Source organism: Zerene cesonia, unplaced genomic scaffold, assembly GCF_012273895.1.
Source record: "Zerene cesonia ecotype Mississippi unplaced genomic scaffold, Zerene_cesonia_1.1 Zces_u001, whole genome shotgun sequence".
Classification (NCBI taxonomy): Eukaryota; Metazoa; Arthropoda; class Insecta; order Lepidoptera; family Pieridae; genus Zerene; species Zerene cesonia.
The window spans coordinates 3,992,043-4,017,532 of NW_024045131.1; the positions used below are offsets into that span (position 1 = coordinate 3,992,043).

Here is a 25,490-nt window from a genome sequence, read left to right on the forward strand (position 1 = left end):
GATTCGAAATTCAAATGTAATATTTTTTTATAATTAAGTGTAACAGTATTTATGGCCAGACTAAGTATATATATTATTGGCGAATTGTTAAGTAACGAAGTCAATGAGTGTTTGCTTTGAGTTTAGACTAATTGTTTATATTGTTTTGTGTCTTCTTAATGCACGTGTTCACTTAAAAATGCCTAAACGATCTTGGAAAAAACGCTTATAAACAATCTAACTTCACGAAGTTAAACCGAGCAAAGCTCGGTCATCCAGCCTTATGCGGCACGCTCCAGCACGAATTGGGCCAGCTCGCACCGGGGAAGTACCACACCCCCACAGGAGACCGGCGTGACATAGCATGCCAGTGGGAGTGAGAGCCGGAGCCCTATTTCCTCTCTCTTACCCGTTCCATACCATTCCTTCTTTCCAGTCGTCAGTCTTTTTATATCCCTTTACCCATAAAAGAAGACAGCGTTAAAGTCGCTTTCTCTGTCCCTATGTCCCTATGTATGCTTAAATCTTTAAAACTACGCAACGGATTTTGATGGGGTTTTTTAATCGATAGAGTGATTCATCAGGAAGGTTTAAATGTATAATAACATCTATTAAACTACTCCGAATTAACGCGTGCGAAGCCGCGGGCAAAAGCTAGTATATTATAAAAGCGAAGAGTTTGTTAGAACACGCCAATCTCAGTAACAACTGCACCGATTTTTAAAATTCTGCTATATATATATAGGCTATATCCTAATTCCTACTAATATTATAAATGCGAAAGTTTGTAAGGATGTGTGTGCATTTGTTGCTCTTTCGCGCAAAAACTACTGAACCGATTGCAATGAAATTTGGTACGTAGACAGCTGGACAACTGGAATAACATATAGGCAACTTTTCATCCCGATATTCCTACGGGATACGGACTTGCGCGGGTGAAACCGCGGGGCGCAGCTAGTAGGCTATATTTCACTCAGGGTTCTATATATCACGGGCGAAGCCGGGGCGGATCGCTAGTGCCCATATGTAAAGTGTAAACCACACCCCTGTGAAAATACTGTTATCATTTCCCTGGGTAATTCTAATGTGCCTGTATAAGAAATTAGGTTGATGGCTAACAAGCACCACGCCCCGTTCTGCTCGCCTATACACACATACATACATCCCTACTAATATTATAAATGCGAAAGTAACTCTGTCTGTCCATCTGTTACGCTTACACGCCTAAACCACTGTACCGATTTTGATAAAATTTTGTATGAAGATAGCACTGAACTTGGAAATGGACATAGGCTACTTTTTATCGCGAAAAAAGGGTAGAAAGGGTTGAAAGAGGGGATGAAAGTTCGTTATTGTCAAACCGATTTTGATGAAACTCGGTATGAAGATGGAGCTGAACGTGGGAAAGAACAAACCATACTTTTTAATGCAAAGAAAATACTCCTCACCATGTCGCGCGGTATAAGCGAATTCTACGCGGGCGAAGCCGCGGACGAAATGCTAGTATTACACATATTATTCTGTGTGAGTGTGGTAAACTCGAAAACAGTGCAACCGATTCTGATGTTTTTCCACTTTCTCTTAATATTATAAATGTATGTTATAAGGATGGTAGTTTGTTGCTCTTTGACGCGAAACCAGCTGAACAGATCTGTATAAAATTTGCTATTGAGATAAATGTACAGGCTGGATTGTGGGTAGGTTAGTTATTAGATTTAATTTATTTTAATTTTGTCTGTAATATGTTTAATTATATTGCATACTTTAAACGGGAAAATGTGTTTGTTTGTCTTTCTTCACGTCGCAACTGAGCAATTTTCAAGTATCATTTTTGTCTAGAAATATGATGTTATATAGAAACAGGCTTCTGAAATGATGAAGAATGTCGCATGTCCAAACGGACAAAACCGTGTGCAACATATAGTCCTACTATCCTTCTTCCTATCCTATACTACGCGTATTCAACGCGAGTGAAGCCGCGGGCATAAGCTAGTCCTTCCTACTATATACTATCCTACTAATATTATAAGTGCGAAAGTTTGTAAGGATGTGTGTGTGTGTTTGTTGCTCTTTCGCGCAAAAACTACTGAACCGTTTGCAATGATATTTGGTACGTAGACAGCTGGACAACTGGAATAACATATAGGCAACTTTTTATCCCGATATTCCTGCGGGACATGGAGTTACGCGGGTGAAACCGCGGGGCGCAGCTAGTTATCCATAAAAATGATTAAGCGAGGTGACACCAACATTGTTAGAGCTAATTATTTAATCATATTGTTGAACCCAAAATGGCGGACACATGAAAGCCAGCTCATTACGCTAAGGTGTGTTTTCACGCGATGTAATTATGAAAACATTAGCTGCGCCCCGCGGTTTCACCCGCGTAAGTCCGTATCCCGTAGGAATAACGGGATAAAAAGTAGCCTATATGTTATTCCAGTTGTCCAGCTGTCTACGTACCAAATTTCATGGCAATCGGTTCAGTAGTTTTTGCGTGAAAGAGCAACAAACACACGCACACCCTTACAAACTTTCGTATTTATAATATTATTAGGAAGTAGGATAGTAGGATAGTAGAATAGGATGATTGTCGGATAAAAATCCAAACAAACAAACATTTACATTATATTAATGTCACTAAGTGAAATGTATTATACTTTATTTTTATTTCTTTCTTAAGAGTCGTTACTTAAAATTTGCAGCAAACATTTTCTCTATTATAAATCCCATTAAACGCTTATAAAGATCAAATTGTTTTCTTCTGTTATCAATTCATTTGCTTTATAGATAAAATTATCTTTGTGCCAATTGCCTAAATCGTTGCGGCGTGAAATATCAATTTATGTCAGTTTTTGTGTATTTAAAAACTACTGGGTGTTGAATACATGGGTGGTATAGCGAGCATTGCTAATGGCGGGCTGTGATTGGTCAATTTTTTTGTATTGGGAATAGTTATTATATATTATGTGTAATAATAATTATTCTTATCAAAAAACTAAATAGCTTCTAAATTGTCATTTAGTTGTTAGAACTGGAGCTAAAAATGGGACCACAAGGCTTTCAAATAAAAAAAGGATCGTGAAAATCGGTTCACCCAGTCGAAAGTTCTGAGGTAACATTGCCGAAAATATATACAGTTGAATTGATAACCTCCTTTTTTGAAGTTGGTTCAAATGTACTAAGCCAGTGATCTAATTAAATCAATGCAATATACACTCTATAAAAATAGTAAATTTTTATATAGTGACTCATAATATATACACATAATAAGAAAACCAACCATGTCATAAAAAATACAAAAAAAACCTTCTAATAAACTAAAAAGAAGTTAGTAACGGTTTCTCAAAAGATGATAAATGATGCCTTTTATCAGTCCGTTCGCATCAATATACACAATCGCTATATCGAAACAGTCGGATTTGTAGTAAATGTAGATTGAAAAAGAAAGTTTAAGTTGACAGCTCAGATATAATCCGCTGTACGTGAAAGTATGATTAATGATAGATCTGAACTTAACATTATTAAGCTCTTTTGTGTAGCTGGAAATTAAGTTTATGATATACTAGCTGCGCCCCGCGGTTTTACCCGAATAAGTCCGTATACAATGTGTTGTTCCAGTTGTCTAGTTGTCTACGTACCAAATTTTATTGCGATGGGTTCAGTAGTTTTTGCGTGAAAGCGCAACAAACACACACACATCCTTACAAACTTTCGCATTATTATATTAGTAGGATAGGACTAGCTGTTGCCCGCAGCTTCGTCCGCGCAGTGCTAATAAATTTTCAAAAATTAGGTGCCAACTTTAACCCCGGTTTTATCCTACGCCTTACCTGACTTTATATAACCTAAGACCTCCCTTAATAACAATTTATTAATCTATCTAACATTGATAAACTTTTTCAAATCAGACCAGTAGTTCCTGAGATTCTTATAATATTAGTGTAGATTCTAGCTGACACGACAAACGTTGTTCTGTGTTACTCTTATCATTAGGTATGAGAGCCAGATGTTGTCCGATTCTCTGACCTACCGTTCCACAAAAATTCATGAGAATCGGTCCAGCCGTTTCGGAGGAATATGGTTACTAACATTGTGCCATGAAAATTTTATATATACAGAGAAATATGTATTTGATGCCATTAAACAATTATTTGTTTCTTTTTCAGGTAATTATCATAACGCATAAGCTGGAGTGGATATCGGTAACGTAAAGACATACATACGAATAAGTAAGCCTTGTTTTATATTCTCTGATACAAGTCTGTCTAGTTAGACAGATTCTGATGAGATTCCAGCACAATAGTTCTGTTATAGAAGTAAAGGAAGAGAGATCAAGCTCTTGGGCTATAAATTGAATCTGCTGACGTGAAAGCATCCATCCATGGATCTATGCATCCATGGTATCTAAATATGTTAAGACACTATTACCAAACCTACCCGTTTATAACAATCATCATCAGCCCATATATGTTCCCACTGCTGGGACACAGGCCTCCTATGAGGGTTCAGGCCATAATCCAGCACGCTGGCCAAGTGCGGGTTGGCAGATGTCACATGTCGTCGAACTTTTGATTCTCGGACATGCCGGTTTCCTCACGATGTTTTCCTTCACCGTTTTAAGCAATGGTGATGTTATCCACATGTGCAAATAAATTGAATAAATCAATTTATTTCCTGCACGCTCGCCCGGTCTCGAACCTCGACTTATCGATTTTGAAGTCCGAGGTTCTCACCACTGAGCCACCACTGTTTATAACAATAATATGTATTAATTAGAATTTAAATCTTTCTCTCATATAATAAGCATTTCAATCAAAAGACTTAAAAACCAACAGCAAAAAAGCGTATAATTTATTCCGAAACAATCAGCTCTCGGTCTACAAATCACACACCGATCGGGAAACAGCATCCAGCTCCTACACTACAATTAACTAGACGTGTGAACCTCTCGGCCACCCAATTACGGCCTACTTGACAATTACGCCAGTTGATTCACTAATCATCCTCAATTGTATGGAATGGCTGACGTCTGTGATCATCCATAAGATTTTTCGCGTTTAACCGACTGTGCGAGGTGGGTTATGGCCAGTGGCGTAGCTAGAGGGACAAGGGCCCTGGTGTATAGGGAAAGAATCGGGCCCTCCTCCCCTCTTTCCGCCTTCCTCCCCTCTTTCAAAGCTGAGGTTAGAGGGCCCCCTGAGCTCCGGGGCCCTGGTGCACTGCACCACCTGGCCCTATGATAGCTTCGTCACTGGTTATGGTTCTCTTCCTTTTCTTTATAGTATCTTGTATAGATACACACTGCCCCCAGATCCGGAGGCCCATATCCTTTTCCTTCCCCTTCCCAGTCCTTTCCTTTATTCCTCTCACTAATCCTTTCTTAATCCCTTCTCAATTTAAAGTCGGCAATCCATTTGTAGAGGCGTAAGGTCTGTAATCGACTTTACGCCTCTCCAAATATTCACGGGCGGTGGCAGCGCTTACCATCAGCCGACCCACCAGCTCCATTGCCGACTACGACATAAAAAAAAAAAAATAGATACACACTGTCCCCGGGAAAAGCCCTGGGTTATGTCGGATTCTTACCGACCAAAACCCCACTGTGTTCTGTCGAGCCGCTTTAGTGTAGGGGACACGGGAGCTGGTTAAAATTCATCCGCGACTGTGACTCTCTTCCTATTGAATCCCTTTTCCCTTGCTCACGTTATCACGCGTGAACGGCTGGACCGATTTCGAATATTCTATCACCATTAGAAAGCTGAATTTCCACTGAGCGACATTGTCTATATATGTACCACGGGAGAAGCCCGGGTGAACAGCTAGTCCTACTAATATTATAAATGCGAAAGTTTGTAAGGATGTGTGTACGTTTGTTGCTCTTTCACGCAAAAACTACTGAACCGATTGCAATGAAATTTGGTACGTAGACAGCTGGACAACTGGAATAACATATAGGCAACTTTTATCCGGATATTCCTACGGGATACGGACTTACGCGGGTGAAACCGCGGGGCGCAGCTAGCATATCATAAACGCAATAATTTATAACAATTAATTCTGGTTACTCTCACGCGAATCACTAAACTGATTTTGATGATATTTCGGCATTGGTGGTTAAACCGAACGACATCAAGCCGTTTCACTACAGAGATAAATATAAAAGTCAGTCGAGTGGTTTTTGCGTAAAAACGTTACAAACATACAAATGATAAATGTCTCTTTATAATATTAGCGTAGACGTGGGATTAAAAACACAAACTAACATTTTTACAACTCGGTCAAATCTCCTTCAACGCGACTTAACATATCTTAATCGGGATCTAGAAAGCTTAGCTATTCCTGCCTCGCAGTCGGTTAAATAGCTGCGCTACGTTCAGTACTTCAACAGCACTCATATAAATGCAAAATGCTTGTTTGAGCTGTGTAAACATACGGGAGTGTTTTGCAGACGTTTACGATGCGTTTTATTGTAGTCATCACTACATATAAAACAAAGTCGCTTTCTCTGCCCCTATATCGCTATGTATGCTTAAATCTTTAAAACTGCGCGACGGATTTTGATGGAGTTATTTTAAATAGATAGACTGATTCATTAGCAAGATTCATATGTATTACACTTATTAAATTACTCCGAATTCACAAAAAAAGCAATCTAGTTTGAGAACTTTTTAGAGTAGGAAGTCAAATTGTTTAAAATACAGCATTTTATCCTCATAAGAGGCACGTGCCCCAGCTGTGGGAACATATGGGCTGATGATGATGATGATGATGAAGATAATGATATATATTATCTGTGCCCATAGGTTAGTAATAAATAATGATTTTTAAGTTTAGAAGACATCATGATTACATGGTAATAAAATGTCTAATAAATACAATTATTTTAAAGAAATAACATACCACATAGTCCCGTGTCCCCTAGCGGGGTATGGGGCAGATTATATACAGATACGATGAGCTGTTTTCGCGTGAAAGAGTAACAAACATCCATCCATCCATACTTACAAAACTTTCGCTTCTAATTAATATATGTAGTTTAAAGGTGACTAACTGACGTAGTGATCTATCAACGCACAGCCCAAACCACTGGACGGATCGGAGTGAAATTTGACATGTAGATAGATGTTATGACGCAGGCATCCGCTAAGAAAGGATTTTGATAAATTCTAACCCCAAGGGTATAAAATAGGGGATGAAAGTTACTATGAGAATGAATTAAGACCGCGCGGGCGAAGCTGCGGGCAACAGCTAGTAAATTATAAAACCACTAAAGCTTACGATAATTTCTCTTTCACTTGCAGCTTTCGAAGTCACGTTCACTTGGGATAATTGATGGATGATATCGGAAATTGCTAAGCCACTTGTGATACGTGAAAGTTGGTTTCATTATAATTATGATAAGATGAAGCCAATCCGAAATCTTGTATTAACGCTTTAAAATCCCCTCTATTATTGAAAATGTGAAGGTAACTCTGTTTGACTGTCTCTCCTTCACGCCTAAACCACTAAAGCGAATTTCAAGGTACAGAGATAGATAGTTTGACATTTATCCTGTAACACATTGCGGGTTTTGTCCAATAGTGTTATTAATGTCATAGCTGATGGTAAGCGATCACCACCGCCCGTGAACAGAGCAGTAGTGCCTCTGCGTATGCGCTGCCCGCTTTTATGGGGTCAGGGATAAGGGAAGGTTTGATGAAGGGACGGGTGAGGAAAAGGAAAAAGGCCACCGGCTTCCCCACTCACTGTACGAAACATAATAGTATGATATTATCCTACTAATATTATAAATGCGAAAGTTTGTAAGGATGTGTGTGTGTTTGTTGCTCTTTCACGCGAAAACTACTAAATCGATTGCAATGAAATTTGGTACGTAGACAGCTGGACAACTGGATAACATATAGGCAATTTATCCCGATATTCCTACGGGATACGGACTTACGCGGCTGAAAGTGCGGGGCGCAGCTAGTAAATTTCATAATAGTATAAATAGGGTTAAGGAAACGAGTGATGAAGGGAAATAAGGAATGGACTGGGAAGGGTGAGGTTCTATACGCTGAAGTGTTTAAACGCGCTTATCTCAGGAACTGCTGGACCGATTTAAAAAATTCTTTCACTGTTGGCTATGTACGTGCTACCTGAGTGATATCACACTAATATTATTAATGTGAAAGTTTGTTTGTTTGTCCGTCAATCACGCTGTAACTTCTTAACGGATTGTGATGAAATTTCGTAAACAGACAGGGTATGAGCTGACTTGGGTGATAGGATACTTTTTATTCCGATTAAATGTTCCCTTGGGATAAAACAGTCTTGATATCCGGGTGAAGCCGGGACGAGCGTCTAGTGGATAAAAAAACATTAACAATCAATTACCAAGTAGGTACATACTATAAGAGACAGTTGTAAGTTACACGTAAGTAAAACGACATTGGACCAACTTACTTGGTCTCCGTTCTGTAGGTTTGGAATCGTCTCGAACGTTCTCGAAAGTTCTCGAACGTTCTCGAACGTTCTCGAAAGTTCTCGAAAGTTCTAACGAAGTTTTGACGCTTAATTTCCTGACTGGATCTTGTCGAGACCAGCCTGTTGGAATTAGACCAACTTGTAATGGGGAGGTTGCATTTGATTGCGTTTAATGCTACAGTTGTTTATGACTAGCTTCCCGCCCGCGGCTTGGCCCGCATAGTCGCAGCAACGAATTCCTCGCATATTCCCGTTCCCGTGGGATATCCGGGATAAAACAAACGATAAAGAAAGTTGTGTTAGTAACACTATATATAGCTCAAGAACGAATTAACCGATTTGGCTGATAATTTGTGCAGAGGTAGCTTAAACCCAGGAGACGGACATGGGAAAGTTTCTATCCCGGAAATCAAACGGTAAAGGGAAATGCGTGGAAAACCCCGGGTCTATCTATCCTGCGACAACGCGCGCAAATCCGCGGGCGGAAAGATAGTTTCCATACAAATATTGTTTACATTCTCGTGCCTCTCCCTCGCACACTGCAGCCGTCTCGCTCGCACCTCTCCAGAACGCCGTAATGTTCATTGAAGTCTGTTACATTTGACACGGTTAATTTACAGTTAGCGTGTGCCCGTTGTACGATACGACACGGTAAAGCGGTGGCCTAGATACGTTGGGACATATTGGTGTGATCACATGGAAAAACTGGGTGTCAATTTGTCTGGTTTTTGTGTTTGTCGCTTCTGAACTTTGTAAGTAATGAGTGAACCGATGGGTGATTCGTGAAAGCTGGTGCCTCCTGTGTAGTCTTAATTGCTATCATCATCATCAGCCCATATATGTTCCCACTGCTGGGACACAGGCCTCCTATGAGGGTTTAGGCCATAATCCACCACGCTGGTCAAGTGCGGGTTGGCAGATGTCACATGTCGTCGAAGTTTTAATTCTTGGACATGCCGGTTGCCTCACGATGTTTTCCTTCACCGTTTAAGCAGTGGTGATGTTATCCACATGCGCAGATAAATTGAAAAATCAATTTATTTCCTGCACGCTCGCCCGGTCTCGAACCTCGACTTATCGATTTTGAAGTCCGAGGTTCTCACCACTGAGCCACCACTGCTTTTTCTAATTGCTATAGTTCTGACAATTTAAAGCTGGTTTAGTTGGTTGTTAGATTATTAAATACTAGCTTTTGCCAGCGGCTTCGCACGCGTTAAATTCGGAGAAGTTATAAGATGTTATAATACATAAACCTTCCTCTTGTATCACTCTATCTATTAAAAAATATGATTTTTAGGTAGTTTTAAAGATTATGGGACATAGGGACATATAGAGATAGAGAAAGCGACTTTATTTTGTACTATGTAGTGAAACGGTTAAAATTTTTTCTTAATTGGCGCTATAGAGTTGCGAGAAATTTCTATAAAAAATATATTTAATTATTTATCTTTATATGGTTTCTTTAGTCGCATTAATGTGAACAAATCAAAACCGATTCAGCTGTCACGTGTATATAATATATATAGAATATCGTGCCGTATGACATTGGGCACGCGAAGCACGAACCAAGAGGTTCTCAGAAGTATGCAAACAGATAAACAATTCTTTAAATCGTATTTACCGCTTGCGATATGATAATGTAGGTTAAGCGACTGACGCGTAGCTGGAAGTGGATGGGTCACCAATGTGAAATGCGAAAGTTTATGAGACATTTGATTATTTTCAAATGCAGTTTAAAATCAAACTCAAATTTGAATTGAATTTGAATTTGACGATGCAATATACGTTGGAATTAAGTTTTTATACGGGCGGAGACGGGGCGAGAGGGTAGTATTTTAATAAGGAGACATTTATTTTAATAGACACAAATATATCTGACACACCCTCGGGACTCGAGCCCAGTACTCTGAAGTCCCTCTGAGTCGTAATGACTTCCGGTCTCGAGTTCGAATCCATTGTGAGACAATTTATTTATTGCTTATCGCGTGTGTTCATTGAACTAGAAATGTTTATGTTGCTCGTAAAACGCTGTTACGATTTTGATGTATTTTTTTGGTGTATCCGTGGGTAATGGGATATAGCAGGTACTAGCTGTACCCGCGACTTCGTTCGCGTTTGTCAATAAATACTTAGATTGACTTTCACCCCTCCCCCCTCAGACACCGTACCGATTTCCCGGATAAAAAGTAAATAAGATCCTATCTGAGAGTAGGTGCTATAACCATACCAAGTTTCATCAAAATCCGTTCATTAGTTTTTGCATGATCCGAGATACTGACAGACAGACAGAAAAAAAATATTTTCAATTGCATTCTATACTTCAGTACTCACAATAAAACGCCCCACAAAATATCTTCAATGTAGAAAATTTGACCTCGACCATTTTTATTATAGTATAGATAGACTAGCTGCGCCCCGCGGTTTCACCCGCGTAAGTCCGTATCCCGTTGGGATATCGCGATAAAAAGTTATCCGGATGTAAAGTGTCTACGTACCAAACTTCATTGCAATCGGTTAAAAAATAGTTTTAGTAGTTTAGTAGAAAATCTTTTTTACTATTAGCGAGTAGTAGAAAACGAGGCAAACCGCATAACACAGCTAGTATCATAGAAATAGATACTATTTCGCTACTGGGCTTAATAAAACCAGTTAATCCTTCATGTCCCCAAGGGTTGTCACATCAAAGCCCCAACAGATCATTGTGCGATCACGTTGCGGTTCTAATCTGTTTTTTATTGGACACCCTGTTAGCTAGGGCTGTCACTTACTTAATAAATATACCCCTTTTTTGTAATAAGGGTGGATTAGGATTGGATTTTTGTATTTAATAATATGATGTAACGTAGGGTATGTCAAATGCGAAATATATAGTGATAGTTTGTTTCCCTGTGTTTGATTTTATGCGATAAATTTAGAAATTAGGCAGATTTTAACGGATTTTATCGCGTTTTAAATCCGTTAAAGTCTTTAATTTCTACATATTTACTGATGTTTTATGTAACATAGCTTGCAGTAGCATAGCTTGTCATGTGAAACTGTCAAACATATGCCATACATTTGGAAATGAATAAATCAAATAAATGCCTTTTTCTTTGTTTTCTAACAAATTAAACATACGTACATATTGAAAGCCGAAATACAAAATTTTCATTCGTTAGGTTCGATCCCACATCCTCTAGCAACAGAATCCAGTCACCAACCACTGCACCAACAGGTCAATTGTTAAAATTATTAGGACATTTAAAAATAGCATGTTATTTACACGTACAAAATGCCAAATGGATTATTTAGAATCACGCAAGCGACGCCACGGTTTATAAGTTGTGTATAAAAAGTGAACGTTTTCCGTAATGGCGAACGGAACTACTTTTCAACCGACTTCAAACAAGGAGGTTATCAATTCGCCTATATTTTTTGTATTTGTTTCCTCATAACTTTTGACTGACCCCATGTGGTCCCAATTTAATCTAGACTTTGAAGGTCATTTAAGTTTTTTTTTTTAAGTTTATTTCCAGACCCCTTATAGATTGAAAAAGGGTACGAAAGTTTTTCCTAAAATCTTATCCGCAGGTGAAACCGCGGGACGCATCTTGTATATAAGAGATACTCATAAAGTTTCAAAGATCAGATAATGGCCCCCACGATGTATATGTAAATACTGTCACATGAAATAGTTTCTGCCCCACTGGCTACCCTTGGCCCTGGAGCGTGGCAGGAAGTCCATTATACTGGGTTCCTAGTGGGGCATGGGACGGATGCCTACATCCGTTTTAGTTTTTTTTTAATTCAGAAATATCTTGAAGAATGAGTTTTCGAATGACTCAAAAAATTAGATGGTTCTCAAATCGTGAGTTTTGTTTGTTAGCGTAGTGCTTTCGACTGGGTGAACCGATTTCGATAAAGCTTTTTGAATTTAAAACACAAAGCTGGTGTTTCCTGCTTGGCCCCGTGTAAATTTGGTTTTCTTTTGTTTGGCCTCGTGTAAATTTGGTTTAGTTCTGAAGGCGGTTTCGCTATTTTTTATAATTAATTTTTATGTATGTTATGGAATATTGTCTCTAATTTATCTTCTAAACATACTATATATACAAATCAGTCCAGTCGTTTAGACTTGAAGAAGAGACACACAGTTACTTTCGCATATATAATACTAGCTGCGCCTCCGTTTTCACCGGCGTAAGTCCGTATCCCGTACGAATATCGGGATAAATAGTTGCCTATATGTTATTCCAGTTGTCCAGCTGTCTACGTACCAAATATCATTGCAATCGGTTCAGTGGTTTTTGCGTGAAAGAGCAACAAACACACATACATCCTCACAAACTTTCGCATTCATAATATTAGTAGGATTATTAGGTACTAGCTGCGCCTCGCGGTTGCTCCCGCGTAAGTCCATATCCCGTAGGAATATCGGGATTAAAACTTTCGCATTTATAATATTAGTAGGATTATTAATTTTTTTTTTTTAATTAGATGCGAATAGTTAGGCACAGCCCTACAGTCCCGCTAGTGTGACCAAAGCTCCCGTGACGTCACAGCGAGCGCAGATGCGCAGGAGGCTTTTGTCCGTTCGAGTGTTTGTGGTCGTGAGTAGTTTTTGTTCTGCGTAATGCACTTTGTTGCGTCGGGTACAGCTGTTCCGTAGTGACGTTCTCTAGTGACAGACAAACAGCTTGAGTTGTTTATTGGTGAAATAAAGCATTGGTAGGTCACAATAAGACTTAAGTAGGTAAATTTCGTTTTGATTGCATGTAAATACCGTGTATACTAGCATGCGTGTGAGTGGGGAAGCTGGAGGCTCATTTCCTTTTCCTCACCCATCCCAGTCCATTCCTTCTGTCCCTTCATCAATCCTTTCCTTATCACTGATCCTTTAAAAGCGGGCAGCGCATTCACAGAGGCACTACCTCTGCTCTGTTCACGGGTGATCGCTTACCATCAGGCGCACCACCAGCTCATTTACCTGCTGTAACTTTAAAAACTATAAATAATAACTAGTATTTATATATATTAAGATTTTTCTTTTCTTCCCATGTCTCGTTGTGGAAATAACAATTCAGGTCAAGTGCTAAACGATAAATCGCGATTGAAATCCGTTAAAATCACAAACTGGAATAGTTGCGTAAATACAAATACTACCGTTATGGGGCCAGTCGTTTCAGCTATAGCACAATAAAGAGATATACATACAAATTGACGGCATTGTAATTGGACACGCGTTGGATGCGACCGCTAATCTGTAACCAAATAAGAGGGTACTTGTTAATTGGGGTAACCACGGTTTTGGGATTTATAGTGTTGTGTTTTATTGTGATTTTTTATATATCCTACTAATATTATAAATGCGAAAGTTTGTAAGGATGTGTGTGTGATTGTTGCTCTTTCACGCAAAAACTACTGAACCGATTGCAATGAAATTTGGTACGTAGACAGCTGGACAACTGGAATAACATATAGGCAACTTTTTATCCCGATATTCCTACTAGATAAGGACTTACGCAAGTAAAACCGCGGGGCGCAGCTAGTTTTTGATAATTTGAAGTCAGTAACACTTGCCTGAATTGTGTATATGCGACTACCTTCAGTAACTGTTTTTTCTATAGTACTTTATTCTTCGCACAACTATCTTCTTTCCCTATAAATAATCAAGTATATTATTCCATTAATATAATATTATTGTAAAAAAATAAAGTTCGGAACATCAATATAAGAATAAAGTGATATCAACTCATAAAGTAAAACACGAAAAATTTTGAGAATATTCTGGCTACTAAAATCTGTACGAAATGTGACATAGGTATAGATTACAGCCTGAATTATCACATATCACAACACCTAGACCTGGAAACATCAAGCTATTTCTATATAAAAATTATAGAATACTAGCTGCACCCGGCAAACGCTGTTCTGCCTTACTCTTATCATTTAGGGGTATGAAAAATAGATGTTGGCCGATTCTCATAGATACCGGATAAGCACAAAAAATTTCATCAAAATCGGTCAAGCCATTTTGGAGGAGTATGGCAACGAAAACTGTGACACGAGAATTTTATATATTAGATAAAAATAATTATAATATATAAAGTAATTCAAAAAAATTCAAGTCCCAAAAATCCACAAATCATATACACCGAATCGGTAGCCCTGGGTCCGCTAGGGTGCATATATTATGACTCGATTGTCACACACTGTATTTGAACGGTTCAGTGGTTTTATCTATCATTGCTCGAGATGGGGACCGTAATTTTGGTATTGGGGTTCGATTTTTTTTTTAATAAAAAAAACGCAAGTGATATTTTCTTTGTTAAATATATGGTATTCAAATTTTAAGGGGGTGGTATTGTTCTGTTTTTATTTATACCCTTAAAATGTGGAGTGTTTTTAAACTACATATCTGTGTCTTGTTGCAAAGTTATATCGAAATCGGTACAGTCGTTACATAGATGTCAATGTTAATTTAAATTTTGTTCAATCTATATACAAGTAAATATATTTTCAATGTTATAATTTATTAATGTATTTTAAATTGATGAATTGTTTTATGATGAGGCGCTAAAAACCCATTACTCGTGGCGTAATCTATGGATGGCCCCTAATATAAATAACGTACTACCTTTTCAAAGAAAAACAGAAAAATTACATTTATATGTAAATATGAAATGAAATGAAATTCTTTATTGCTAATAACAACAAACAAGCAACTAAAACATTACATTAAAAGTGGGTAAAAGGCGGCCTTATCGCTAGTTGGCGATCTCTACCAAGCAACCCTTAAAATAGCAGGAAACAAAAAAAAAAGAATAATATATCAAAAAATTAAAATAGTGTTAAACTTTAAACCTCTAATTTTTTTCTTAATTAAAAAAACAAATAAATATTCCTTTTTGGTCTATAATTTTCTTGTTTAATTCCGACCAACATAATAAAATAAATATAATAAATAAATGCGATGTTTATGAGAATGAATGTATGCTTGTTACTCTTTCCCACGAAAATTACTGAACGGATTTTGATGATACTTAGAAGTAATGTTACACATGAGCTATAGAAACACACGCTTTTACCGCGGCTCCGTCCGCGGGTACAGCTTCTATTTATAATGGTAAAGTTTTATTATCCAGGGAGAACTCAATTTATATGTAAAACTACTTTGACTCTGCGGGTTGAATGTTAATGCATAAATTTAGTTTTAGTTAATGTTGGTCAATGGCGCTGTGCTTCAATCCTATCCTACTAATATTATAAATGCGAAAGTTTGTAAGGATGTGTGCGTTTGTTGCTCCTTAACGCAAAAACTACTGAACCGATTGCAATGAAATTTGGTACGTAGATAGCTGGACGACTGGAATAACATATTATAGGCAACTTTTTATTCCGATATTACAAACATGCAGATATATGAAATGTAGAAAATATTTTGCTTTCAAGTGGCTAATGCATGCGACTTCGCTTGCTCTACACTTTTTCTGTAAAAAAAAATATGTATACAAGTAAATATATTTTCAATAATAATACAAGCAACGCCGCGGGCGCCGGCTAGTTAGTAAATATATTTTAATAATACGCCCCAAGGGAATCATTAGTCTAATGCCTACCCCATATCGTTAGTCGTTACCACTCAATAAAACCACTTTGTCCAACCCTCGTAATTAGGGGTGTCGCATTCGAGTTTTTTACTTTATGCTAATCGCGTCCCGGCTCCGTCCGGGTATTGAGATTCCTGTTTTATATCAAGGAGCATTTAATCATGATAAAAATTATCCTATCACCTAAGCTCTTACCCTGTCTGTATACCAAATTTCATCAAAATCCGTTCAGTAGTTTCAACGTGATTGACTGACAAACAAACAAACTTTCACATTAATAATGTTAGTGTGATATTCAAGCTTAAGATTAAACTTTTGAAAAATTATCCTTATATTTATACCATGATAGTTTTCGTCTCATAATGAAGAGAAGATATTAATTATAGTAGCATGCTATTGTGTTTCGTACGGTGAGTGGGGGAGCCGGAGCCCTATTTCCTTTTGCTCACCCAGCCCATTCCTTCTTAACAATCATCCATCCTTTCCTTATCCCTTACCCCTTAAAAGCGGGCAGCGCATTCACAGAGGCACTACCGCTCTGTTCACGGGCGGTGATCGCTTACCATCAGCCGAACCACCAGCTCAGTTGCCTGCTATGACATAAAAAAGAGATTTAACTTCATTAATATCCACAGGTATATATTTACTTGCTATATTTTAGACTTTCAGTTTTAATTTCGCTTCAAGTTGACCATTATTATATCCAATTTCTTTTAAATATAATATATATCTTAACAGCAATAAATAATGTTTCCTTAATATCTCTAGATAGATATAATAAACGTCGAAAACGACTTGATCCATTAAAAATACACTTAACTATAAGAAACTAGCTGCGCCCCGCGGTTTCACCCGCGTAAGTCCGTATCCCGTAGGAATATCGGGATAAAAAATAGATGTTGGCCGATTCTCACACATACCCAATATGCACACAAAATTTAATAAGAATCGGTCCAGCCGTTTCGGAGGAGTATGGCAACGAAAACTGTGACACGAGAATTTTATATATTAGAAGATTTATGCTTTTTTTCCTAATAATCCTACTAATATTACAAATGCGAAAGTTTGTAAGGATGTGTAAGGGTTTGTTGCTCTTTCACGCAAAAACTACTAAACAGATTGCAATGAAATTTGGTACGTAGACAGCTGGACAACTGGAATAACATATAGGCAACATTTTATCCCGATGTTCCTACGGGATACGGACTTACGCGGGTGAAACTGCGGGGCGCAGCTAGTACTATAACTTGTAGTAGTAATCAAATAGATACTCCCCTGTGTATACGTAATATAGATATATCATTTGTAATAATTATTCGCTTTGTGGCAACCCTCGCAAATTGTGGCTAGGGTTGCTGCGTATGAATAAATAAGTATCATTGGACCTTCTCTTATTATATACAATACATTGTATGGAGGGTTATATTTACTTGAAGTTATTATGTTTGATTGTTATTATTTGACATTTAAGAGAAATTACTATTTTAATATTTGAAATTTGTTTGTTTGGATGTTTAGTACTCAGTACTATGCTGCACCAATTTTAATGAATTCTTATTGACGGTAGTTTCAAACCTCTACTAGGGATGGCCAGCCTTTGCATAAAACTTGCTCTAAAGAAATGTATAATGAGATCATAGACGTGCCATTTCATGATAATCGGTCCAGTCGTTTCGGAGGAATATGATAACAAACATGTGACATGAGAATTATATATGAAGGGAAAATAGTATATCATACTTCGTACTATCCTACTAATATTATAAATGCGAAAGTTTGTAAGGATGTGTGTGTTTGTTACTCTTTCACGTAAAAACTACTGAACCGATTGCAATGAAATTTTGCACGTAGACAGCTGGACAACTGGAATAACTCATAGGAAACTATATCCCGATATTCCTACGGGTTACGGGCTTACGCGGGTAAAACAGCGAGGCGCAGCTAGTATAAATAAAAAACGTTTAGTGTAGTTTTTAAGTTAAGCTTAAGTAGTTTTATATACTTAACTTAATAGGTAGGTTTTACATGGAACGCTAAGTCAAACACTTAATATGTCAGGTCATTGTAAATGAACTCACGGATGGTGTCGACGTGACCTACATAACTTCTAATAATGTCAATTTTGTAAACAGATAGGATGGCACAGAGAAATGTGTGGAGACGTCTTCGTATACTTTGTCAGGAAATATTAATCTATGCTAATATTATAAAGCTGAAGAGTTTGTTTGTTTGAACCAATCTCAGGAACTGCTGGTCTGATTTGAAAAATTCTTTCAATGTTAGATAGTTCATTTATTGAGGAAGCCCATATATGTACCTCGGGTGAAGCTGGGGTGGATGGTTAGTTAACCAGTTGACCAGTTGACCGCCCCAGCTTTACACGTAGTAGTTTAGTTTTTCTACGAACTTTACTACATGTATACTAAACACCCACCTATACTTCGTTTATACTGTCTATGTTCAAACAGAAATTGTGGAAAATCACAGAACATCATAATTACGTCCAAATTATTTGTATCCCTTATAATTACTATAGTTTAAATAACTAATAAATATTCTGTAAAGAAATAACTAATAAATCGCATAAACTGTCTCGCTTAATCTCATACACATTATTAAATAAATAAATAAATAAATAAATATGTAAATAAGTATATGAAAATCGTTTAATTCGGGCGTTCCTAATCAGGATAAGATTATTGTATTGTCACCGATCCGCGATAAGTGTACAGAGTTGGAATTCAATCTATTTCATACAAACGACGTGAAGCTAATAAAAGCGTGTTAAAAATACAAGAAAACAGCAACTCCACGCATTTCCCTGTTCCATATTAAGTTGATTGCATGAAGTCATACAGGCGCAGTCAATTGTCTTGTACATTAGAAGGTTTCCAGCAATCCTTGTTACATGAACGAACAAACAAAATTAGTTAACCGATATAATTGTTTGTAGGTCAGGTGTTTTGGTTTTAATTAACTTAAAAATATATTAAATTCTCATTTAATAATCAATAAAGTATATCCAATATCATCATCATCAGCCCATAGATGTTCCCCAATGCTGGGACACAGGCCTCCTATGAGAGTTCAGGCCGTAATCCAGCACGCTGGCCAAGTGCGGGTTGGCAGATGTCACATGTCGTCGAACTTTTTGAGTCTTAGACATGCCGGTTTCCTCACGATGTTATCCACATGAGCAGATAAATTGAAAAATCAATTTATTTCCCGCACGCTCGCTCGGTCTCGAACCCCGACTTATCGATTTTAAAGTCCGAGGTTCTCACCACTGAGCCACCACTGCTTTTTACATATCCAATATACTTAATGTTAAAAATTCTGACGATATCTAATTGCTATACTAATTATGATGCAATTTTAAATAAACAAGTGGATCTACTATCAAAATTTTGCAAAGATGTGTTAATTAATTTCTCACGCAATAACTGCTGCACCGATTTTGACGATGTTTAATGCTACGTTAATACTCACTTAACTTAGAATAATATACTTCATGTTATGTTTTATGAGCAAAGACATGTTACGAAGATAGTTTTTTTTTGTATTTTTATGAACGAAGTCGCGTTCTAGACCTAGTGTTTAGTGTTTATACGTAGGTATGCAGTAACCAAATAGCATAACCGTTGTAAAACCTAGCATTTATCTCAGGAAAAGGTAGAATGTAATATTCTAGGTTTTACCGGATGCCTAGGCATTGCAACCGGCGCTGGAACAATACAAAATTGCTTTCGGTTTAAAGAAATTCTTTTGTTCCGTTTAATTTTGTTGCAAGTTAAAAAATTTCGCTACTTGCCCACCTACGTTGTGTAAAATGTGATGAAATGTTTTTAACGGTTTTTTATTGCGATTTCTAGCATCTGACCAACGAATAATAATAACAATCAAAGATGATTTTTATTTATTAAAATCGTCTTTATTTATTAAAATCATCTTTATTTAAAATGCCAAGGTTCTCAATTCGATTGTATTTTTTCTGAAGGTTAACTTAGATCTTGCGACCGGGTGAACCGATTTTTATGATTCACTTTTAGTTTGACAGTTGATAACTCGCTTGTGGTCTCATTTCAATTTGGTCTAAAATCAGCTGATTATTTTAAACGTTTGTTATTGTTTATACCCAAACAATTTATTTACTTTAACAAATGTACAAACCTTTAATATATTGGATTTTACCCAAACAATCTATTAACTTAAACTACAAATAAAACAACTAAAAAACTATGTTATGACTATTCAAAAGTGCTTCCATAGAAGTCTAATTGAAATTTATTGTGGGTGTCGAGCACGCTTCGGCACGAATTTGGCCAGCTCGCACCGGGGAAGTACCACACCTCCACAGAAAACCGGCGTGAAATAATAGCTGGCTATTGTTTCGTGCGGTGAGTGGGGGAGCCGGAGGCCTATCTCCTTCTCCTAGCCCTTCCCAGTCCATTCCTTCTTTCCAGTCATCAATCCTTTCCTGATCCCTTATCCCTTAAAAGCGGGCAGCGCATTCACATGCGTCTGAGCCTCTGCGAATGTTCATAGGCGGTGGTGATCGTTTACCATCAGACGAACCACCAGTTCAGCAGTCCGCTATGACATTAAAAAAAAAAAAAAGAAGGTCCTATCCTACTCCTACTAATATTATAGATGCGAAAGTTTGTAAGGATGTGTGTGTGTTTGTTGCTCTTTCACGCAAACACTGCTGAACCGATTGCAATAAAATTTGACACGTAGGCAGCTGGACAACTGGAATAACATATAGGCAACTTTTTATCCCGATATTCCTACGGAATACAGACGCACGCGGGGGAAACCGCGGGTCGCAGCTAGTAAATTTATAAGTTTAATTTCGACCTCAGAATCAACTTCTACAGCTGAAGTAAATAACAGCGCATACATACAGAACCGACTTTATCCGCTGCGTACCGGATATAACCGGATCGAGCCAGTCCAACCCGGTACACGGGCAGTGAACCGGATGATTTCCAACTGTATTTTGTGAGATAGTCGCTTTGGCAATTGGTTTTAGTAATAAAACTAGCTTTTGCCCGCGGTTTCGCATGCGTTAAATTCGGAGTTGTTTAATAGATGTTATTGTACATAAAAAACTTCCTCTTGAATCACTGTACCTATTAAAAAGAAACCTATCAAAGTATGTTGTGTAGTTTTAAAGATCTAATCGTACATACATACACAGGGAAAGCGTGGGAAGTGAGTTTGCTTTATAATATGTAGTGATGTACGGTTTGAGTTTCAAGTGAAATGAATGAATTAATAATTATTTCGTTATTAATCATTTTAAATAGGTTTACTCTATCTATACTAATACTATAAAGCTGAAGAGATTATCGCGCTAATCTCAGTAACTACTGGTCCGATTTGAAAAATTCCTTATAAATAGCCCATTCGTTGATGAAGGCTAAAGGCTATACATGTGTACCACGGGTGAAACCGGGGCGAACCGCTAGTCTATCATATGATACAAATAAATAACCACTTTTTTTTTATTTTTCCAGCTCAAACCGTAGATATCACCCCCCGGGAGGCTGTGAGAAGGGTGGGAGATGATCTCACTGTGCTGTGTAAAGTGCCATACCCAATCGACTCCTGTCGGTAAGTAATTGCAGTTTTAAAACTAGATTTAAATCCAGGTATAGTTTTATACATAAGAGTAAATATAATTTAAAAACAAACCAAAAATCCACTAAACAGAATCAACTAAATTGTCTTATATACAGTATATAGGTAAGGAAGTTATTCAATCCTGGCGTTCCTACGCATCATAATAAAATAAACTCATGAAATTATTGTATTGTCACCGATCCTTGATAAGTGTGTGAAGTTTGAATTCAGTCTGGTCATATAAAATCAAGTGTAAAGGTGTCGGTAACAAACAAACATATAAACAAATAAGAAGCTGATGAAAGCGTGATAAAAATATGTTTAGACTATTATGTATAAAGAAGATTAAAGATAGAAAAGGGGGCCGAGGTTTTCTAATTATTTATAAAGAGAAATACTAAGATTTTGAGGCGGGATTCGAACCAGTCCCTTCGCTTTATCATACCTATAACAATAGAAAAGAGTAAGTAAAGCATAATGGCCTCCGGCTCCTCCACGCACCGCACGAAACACAGTAGCTCGCTACTGTATCACGCCGGTCTTCTGTGGGGGTGTGGTACTTCCCCGGTGCGAGCTGGCCCAATTCGTGCCAAAGCGTGCTCGACTCCCATATTAAAAAAAAGTGTGTGCACACACACGATAGAAGTGAATCTTCAGTAAATCGACAAAAGAATGAGACAAATATATATATATAATATGAAAATGTGTGTATATTTCTGTCTCATTCTTTGCCGGCTTCATTCTACACATTTGTGTATTTGTGTCTCTTACCTGTCGTTTTTTCCGTTGCATCAGGTTTGAAATCACAACGATTCTAAAGAAGTTTCTCTTCAATAAAAATAATAAAGTATTCTAATAAATATAATTTATTTTTCAGAATGACAGTGGGCACCACATCATACAGACTGATACCCACTAATCAAGATGAGGAAGTGGTGTACGCTGGGCAGGGTTTGAAGGTATGTAGTTTACTTACCGCTTTTATATATTGCGGCGGTCATGCCTCCTTGGTACAGTGGTTAACGCGTCGTAGAACTGAGCTGTTCTAGGTTCGATTCCTGATGGGGACTTAAAGTCTCGGTCTGGCTGGACACGAAAGGCTGATCACCTACTTGGCTGTAAAGAAAATATATATATTTATATATATATATATATATATATATATATATATATATATATATATATATATATATATATATATATATATATATATATATATATATATATATATATATATATATATATATATATATATATATATATATATATATATATATATATATATATAATAAGATAAGAACTAATAAAAAATCGAGGATAAGCAATGGTTAGCACGGGCATAAATTGGATGGGTGTCCAATATTGTTAGTCCCTTTCGTTTTATTCTGTCGCAAAAAAATTTAAGCATTCGTCGTGCATTCCTTAATTTATCGTTAAATACATTTTACATCAAAACACAAAAACGGCTCGACAGAATCTGATGCAACTTTTATGCAATTACAGTTCGGCGAATGCGGAGCGCACATAAAGCACATAAAAGAAGAGTGGAATGGTAACATATCCTGTTTGCTACCACCGCAGAGCGGTAGCATCGAAGTCACGGCCACTATGAGGCTGGTGGTTGCGAGTAAGTTATTCATTCAGAAATATTAATAAAATATTACAAACACGTGGGACCAGACTTGAATATATTTTTTAGTCTCCTAAAATTAAACATTCATTGATTTAATTTAGATTAGATTTATCAACTTCAAAAAAGCATGAGGTTATCAATTCTACTGTATTATTTATTCATTAATGCTTGTTTCATTCATTAATTATCCAATTTATTTTAAAATATATAAGCTACCTTAATTATTACTTGGTCCATTTATATTCATGAAACAATTTAATTAAATCCAATCAATCATTGACAACTAGATCAATAAATTAAATAATTTCTAGTTCAAGCCCTTACGCTACCAAATAAATAATTTATTTTAATAACCAACCCCCAGAGCCCCCCGGCAACCCCCAGTTGATTTCACCCCCGCAGTCCAACTTCAAAGAGGGGGACATTCTCATGGCCCAGTGCATTGTCCCCAATGGCAGGCCCGCTGCTAAGATCACGTGGTTTTTGGGTAAGTTTAAGTATGTTCGTAAGTTAAGTTAAGAAGTTAAGTAGAGCCTTTGATAAGTTTCATATTTAAATAAGTAAGGTTAAGTAGAAAGAGTTGTGAAGCTTGATTTTACTACTTGGTTACTTTGTTTTTCTTTGTTGTTGTTTTGGTACAAAGAACATGTAAATTCCAAAGAACCGTTTTCAATGTTAAAAATCTAAAAAATATGCTTTCTTAGGATTTTACCTACATCTAAAACACTTGTCTTAATCATCCTTCCTTCTAATATTATAAATGTGAAAGTTTGTGAGGATGGATGTATGTGTATGAGCATAACTACTGAACCGATTGCATTGAAATTTGGTACGTAGACAGCTGGACAACTGGAATAACATATAGGTAACTTTTTATCCCGATATTCCTACGGGATACAGACGTACGCGGGTGAAACCGCGGGGCGCAGCTAGTAATGAATAAAGCGCGAATCGCGTTTAAAATCCGTTAAAAAGTCTTCAATTTCTAAATGTATATTTTATATATTTTCAGACGACATTCAAATATTGACCGGAGTGCACGCGCCGATAATTTCATCAGAACCGGGCCTGGACCTGGAGACCATCAGTCAGAACATCACCATGAACATAGGTGCGGATGACCATGGCAAGAGGCTGATGTGCAGAGCTGAGCACGAGGCGCTGGATAGCCCGAGAGAAGCCGCGAGGCAGCTGGTTGTGTACTGTGAGTATTGGTAATATTTTTAACCGTCGTTGCATAATTTTACTATTTATAGTAGGGGAGTTCAAGGGGATTTTGGGATTAACTCGAGCGCGTCAGATTTTTGTAAGGGAAGGTACCTTACCTATTGCCAAGTACCCCCAAAAAGTATGAGTAGTTAATATTGGTGGGTTCGCCCAGACGAGCCGCAGGAAATTAAAATATCGTTAATTCTGTAAGGGTACGTTCGAATTTGGACTTCTTGTGTTGTAATTAACCCCTAATATCTTTATATACAATATAGCGGACTGCTAGTATATCACAAATCTACTGTTTGTGATATACTAGCAGTCCGCTCCGACGTCGCCCGTGGTAAATATATAGTCGTCCTCAATGAATGGGCTATCAAACATTGAAATAATTTTTCAAATCGGGCCAGTTATTCCTGAGATTAACGCTTTCAACCAGAGAAACATACAAATTCTTGAGCTTTATATCATTACTTGCTTCCGCCCGCGGCTTTGCCTGTGTGAAATTAGGACATTTACATATGATTTATTAACTGTCTATTTGATTTTCATTTAATCGTAATAAAATCACCCAAGTCAGCTTATATCCTGTCGGAATACCAAAATTCATCAAAATACGTTCAGTAGTTTCAGCGTGATTCACGGACAAACATCCAAACAAACGAACTGTCACTTTTATAATATTAGTGTGAAATGATAGTGTAATTATTTTTTATCATATAATTTGTCTCATTCAATACCTTCAAGACGCTATGATATAATGTCCAATCCCTTCCAGACCCGCCCAAGCGGACGGAGCCGGGTCCGCTGACTATATTCGGCCTCAAGATCGGCGCCGAGGGCCGGCTGAACGTGACCGTGCGGTCGAACCCGCCGCCTGCGGCGCAGTGGACCGTTGGCGAGCTGGTGCTCGACGCGCCGCAGCGGAACGACGACGCGTCCGTCGCGGCGCTCGAGCCGGTGCATCTGGTGAGTTGCACTCGAACAAC

General features: G+C 37.6%; 1 protein-coding gene across 5 annotated transcripts in view; it reads left to right on the forward strand.

Annotated features, from left to right (window-relative positions):
- The window catches only part of LOC119838117 (fasciclin-3), a 96,672-nt gene that overhangs the window by 49,292 nt on the left and 21,890 nt on the right, over nt 1-25,490 (forward strand). For all 5 annotated transcript variants that reach the window (XM_038363938.1, XM_038363939.1, XM_038363940.1 and 2 more), the window contains exons 3-8: nt 21,554-21,650; nt 22,537-22,618; nt 23,163-23,286; nt 23,657-23,779; nt 24,305-24,496; nt 25,280-25,470. In XM_038363938.1, coding sequence (XP_038219866.1) covers nt 21,554-21,650; nt 22,537-22,618; nt 23,163-23,286; nt 23,657-23,779; nt 24,305-24,496; nt 25,280-25,470 — 809 coding nt within the window. The remainder of the gene's footprint in view (nt 1-21,553; nt 21,651-22,536; nt 22,619-23,162; nt 23,287-23,656; nt 23,780-24,304; nt 24,497-25,279; nt 25,471-25,490) is intronic.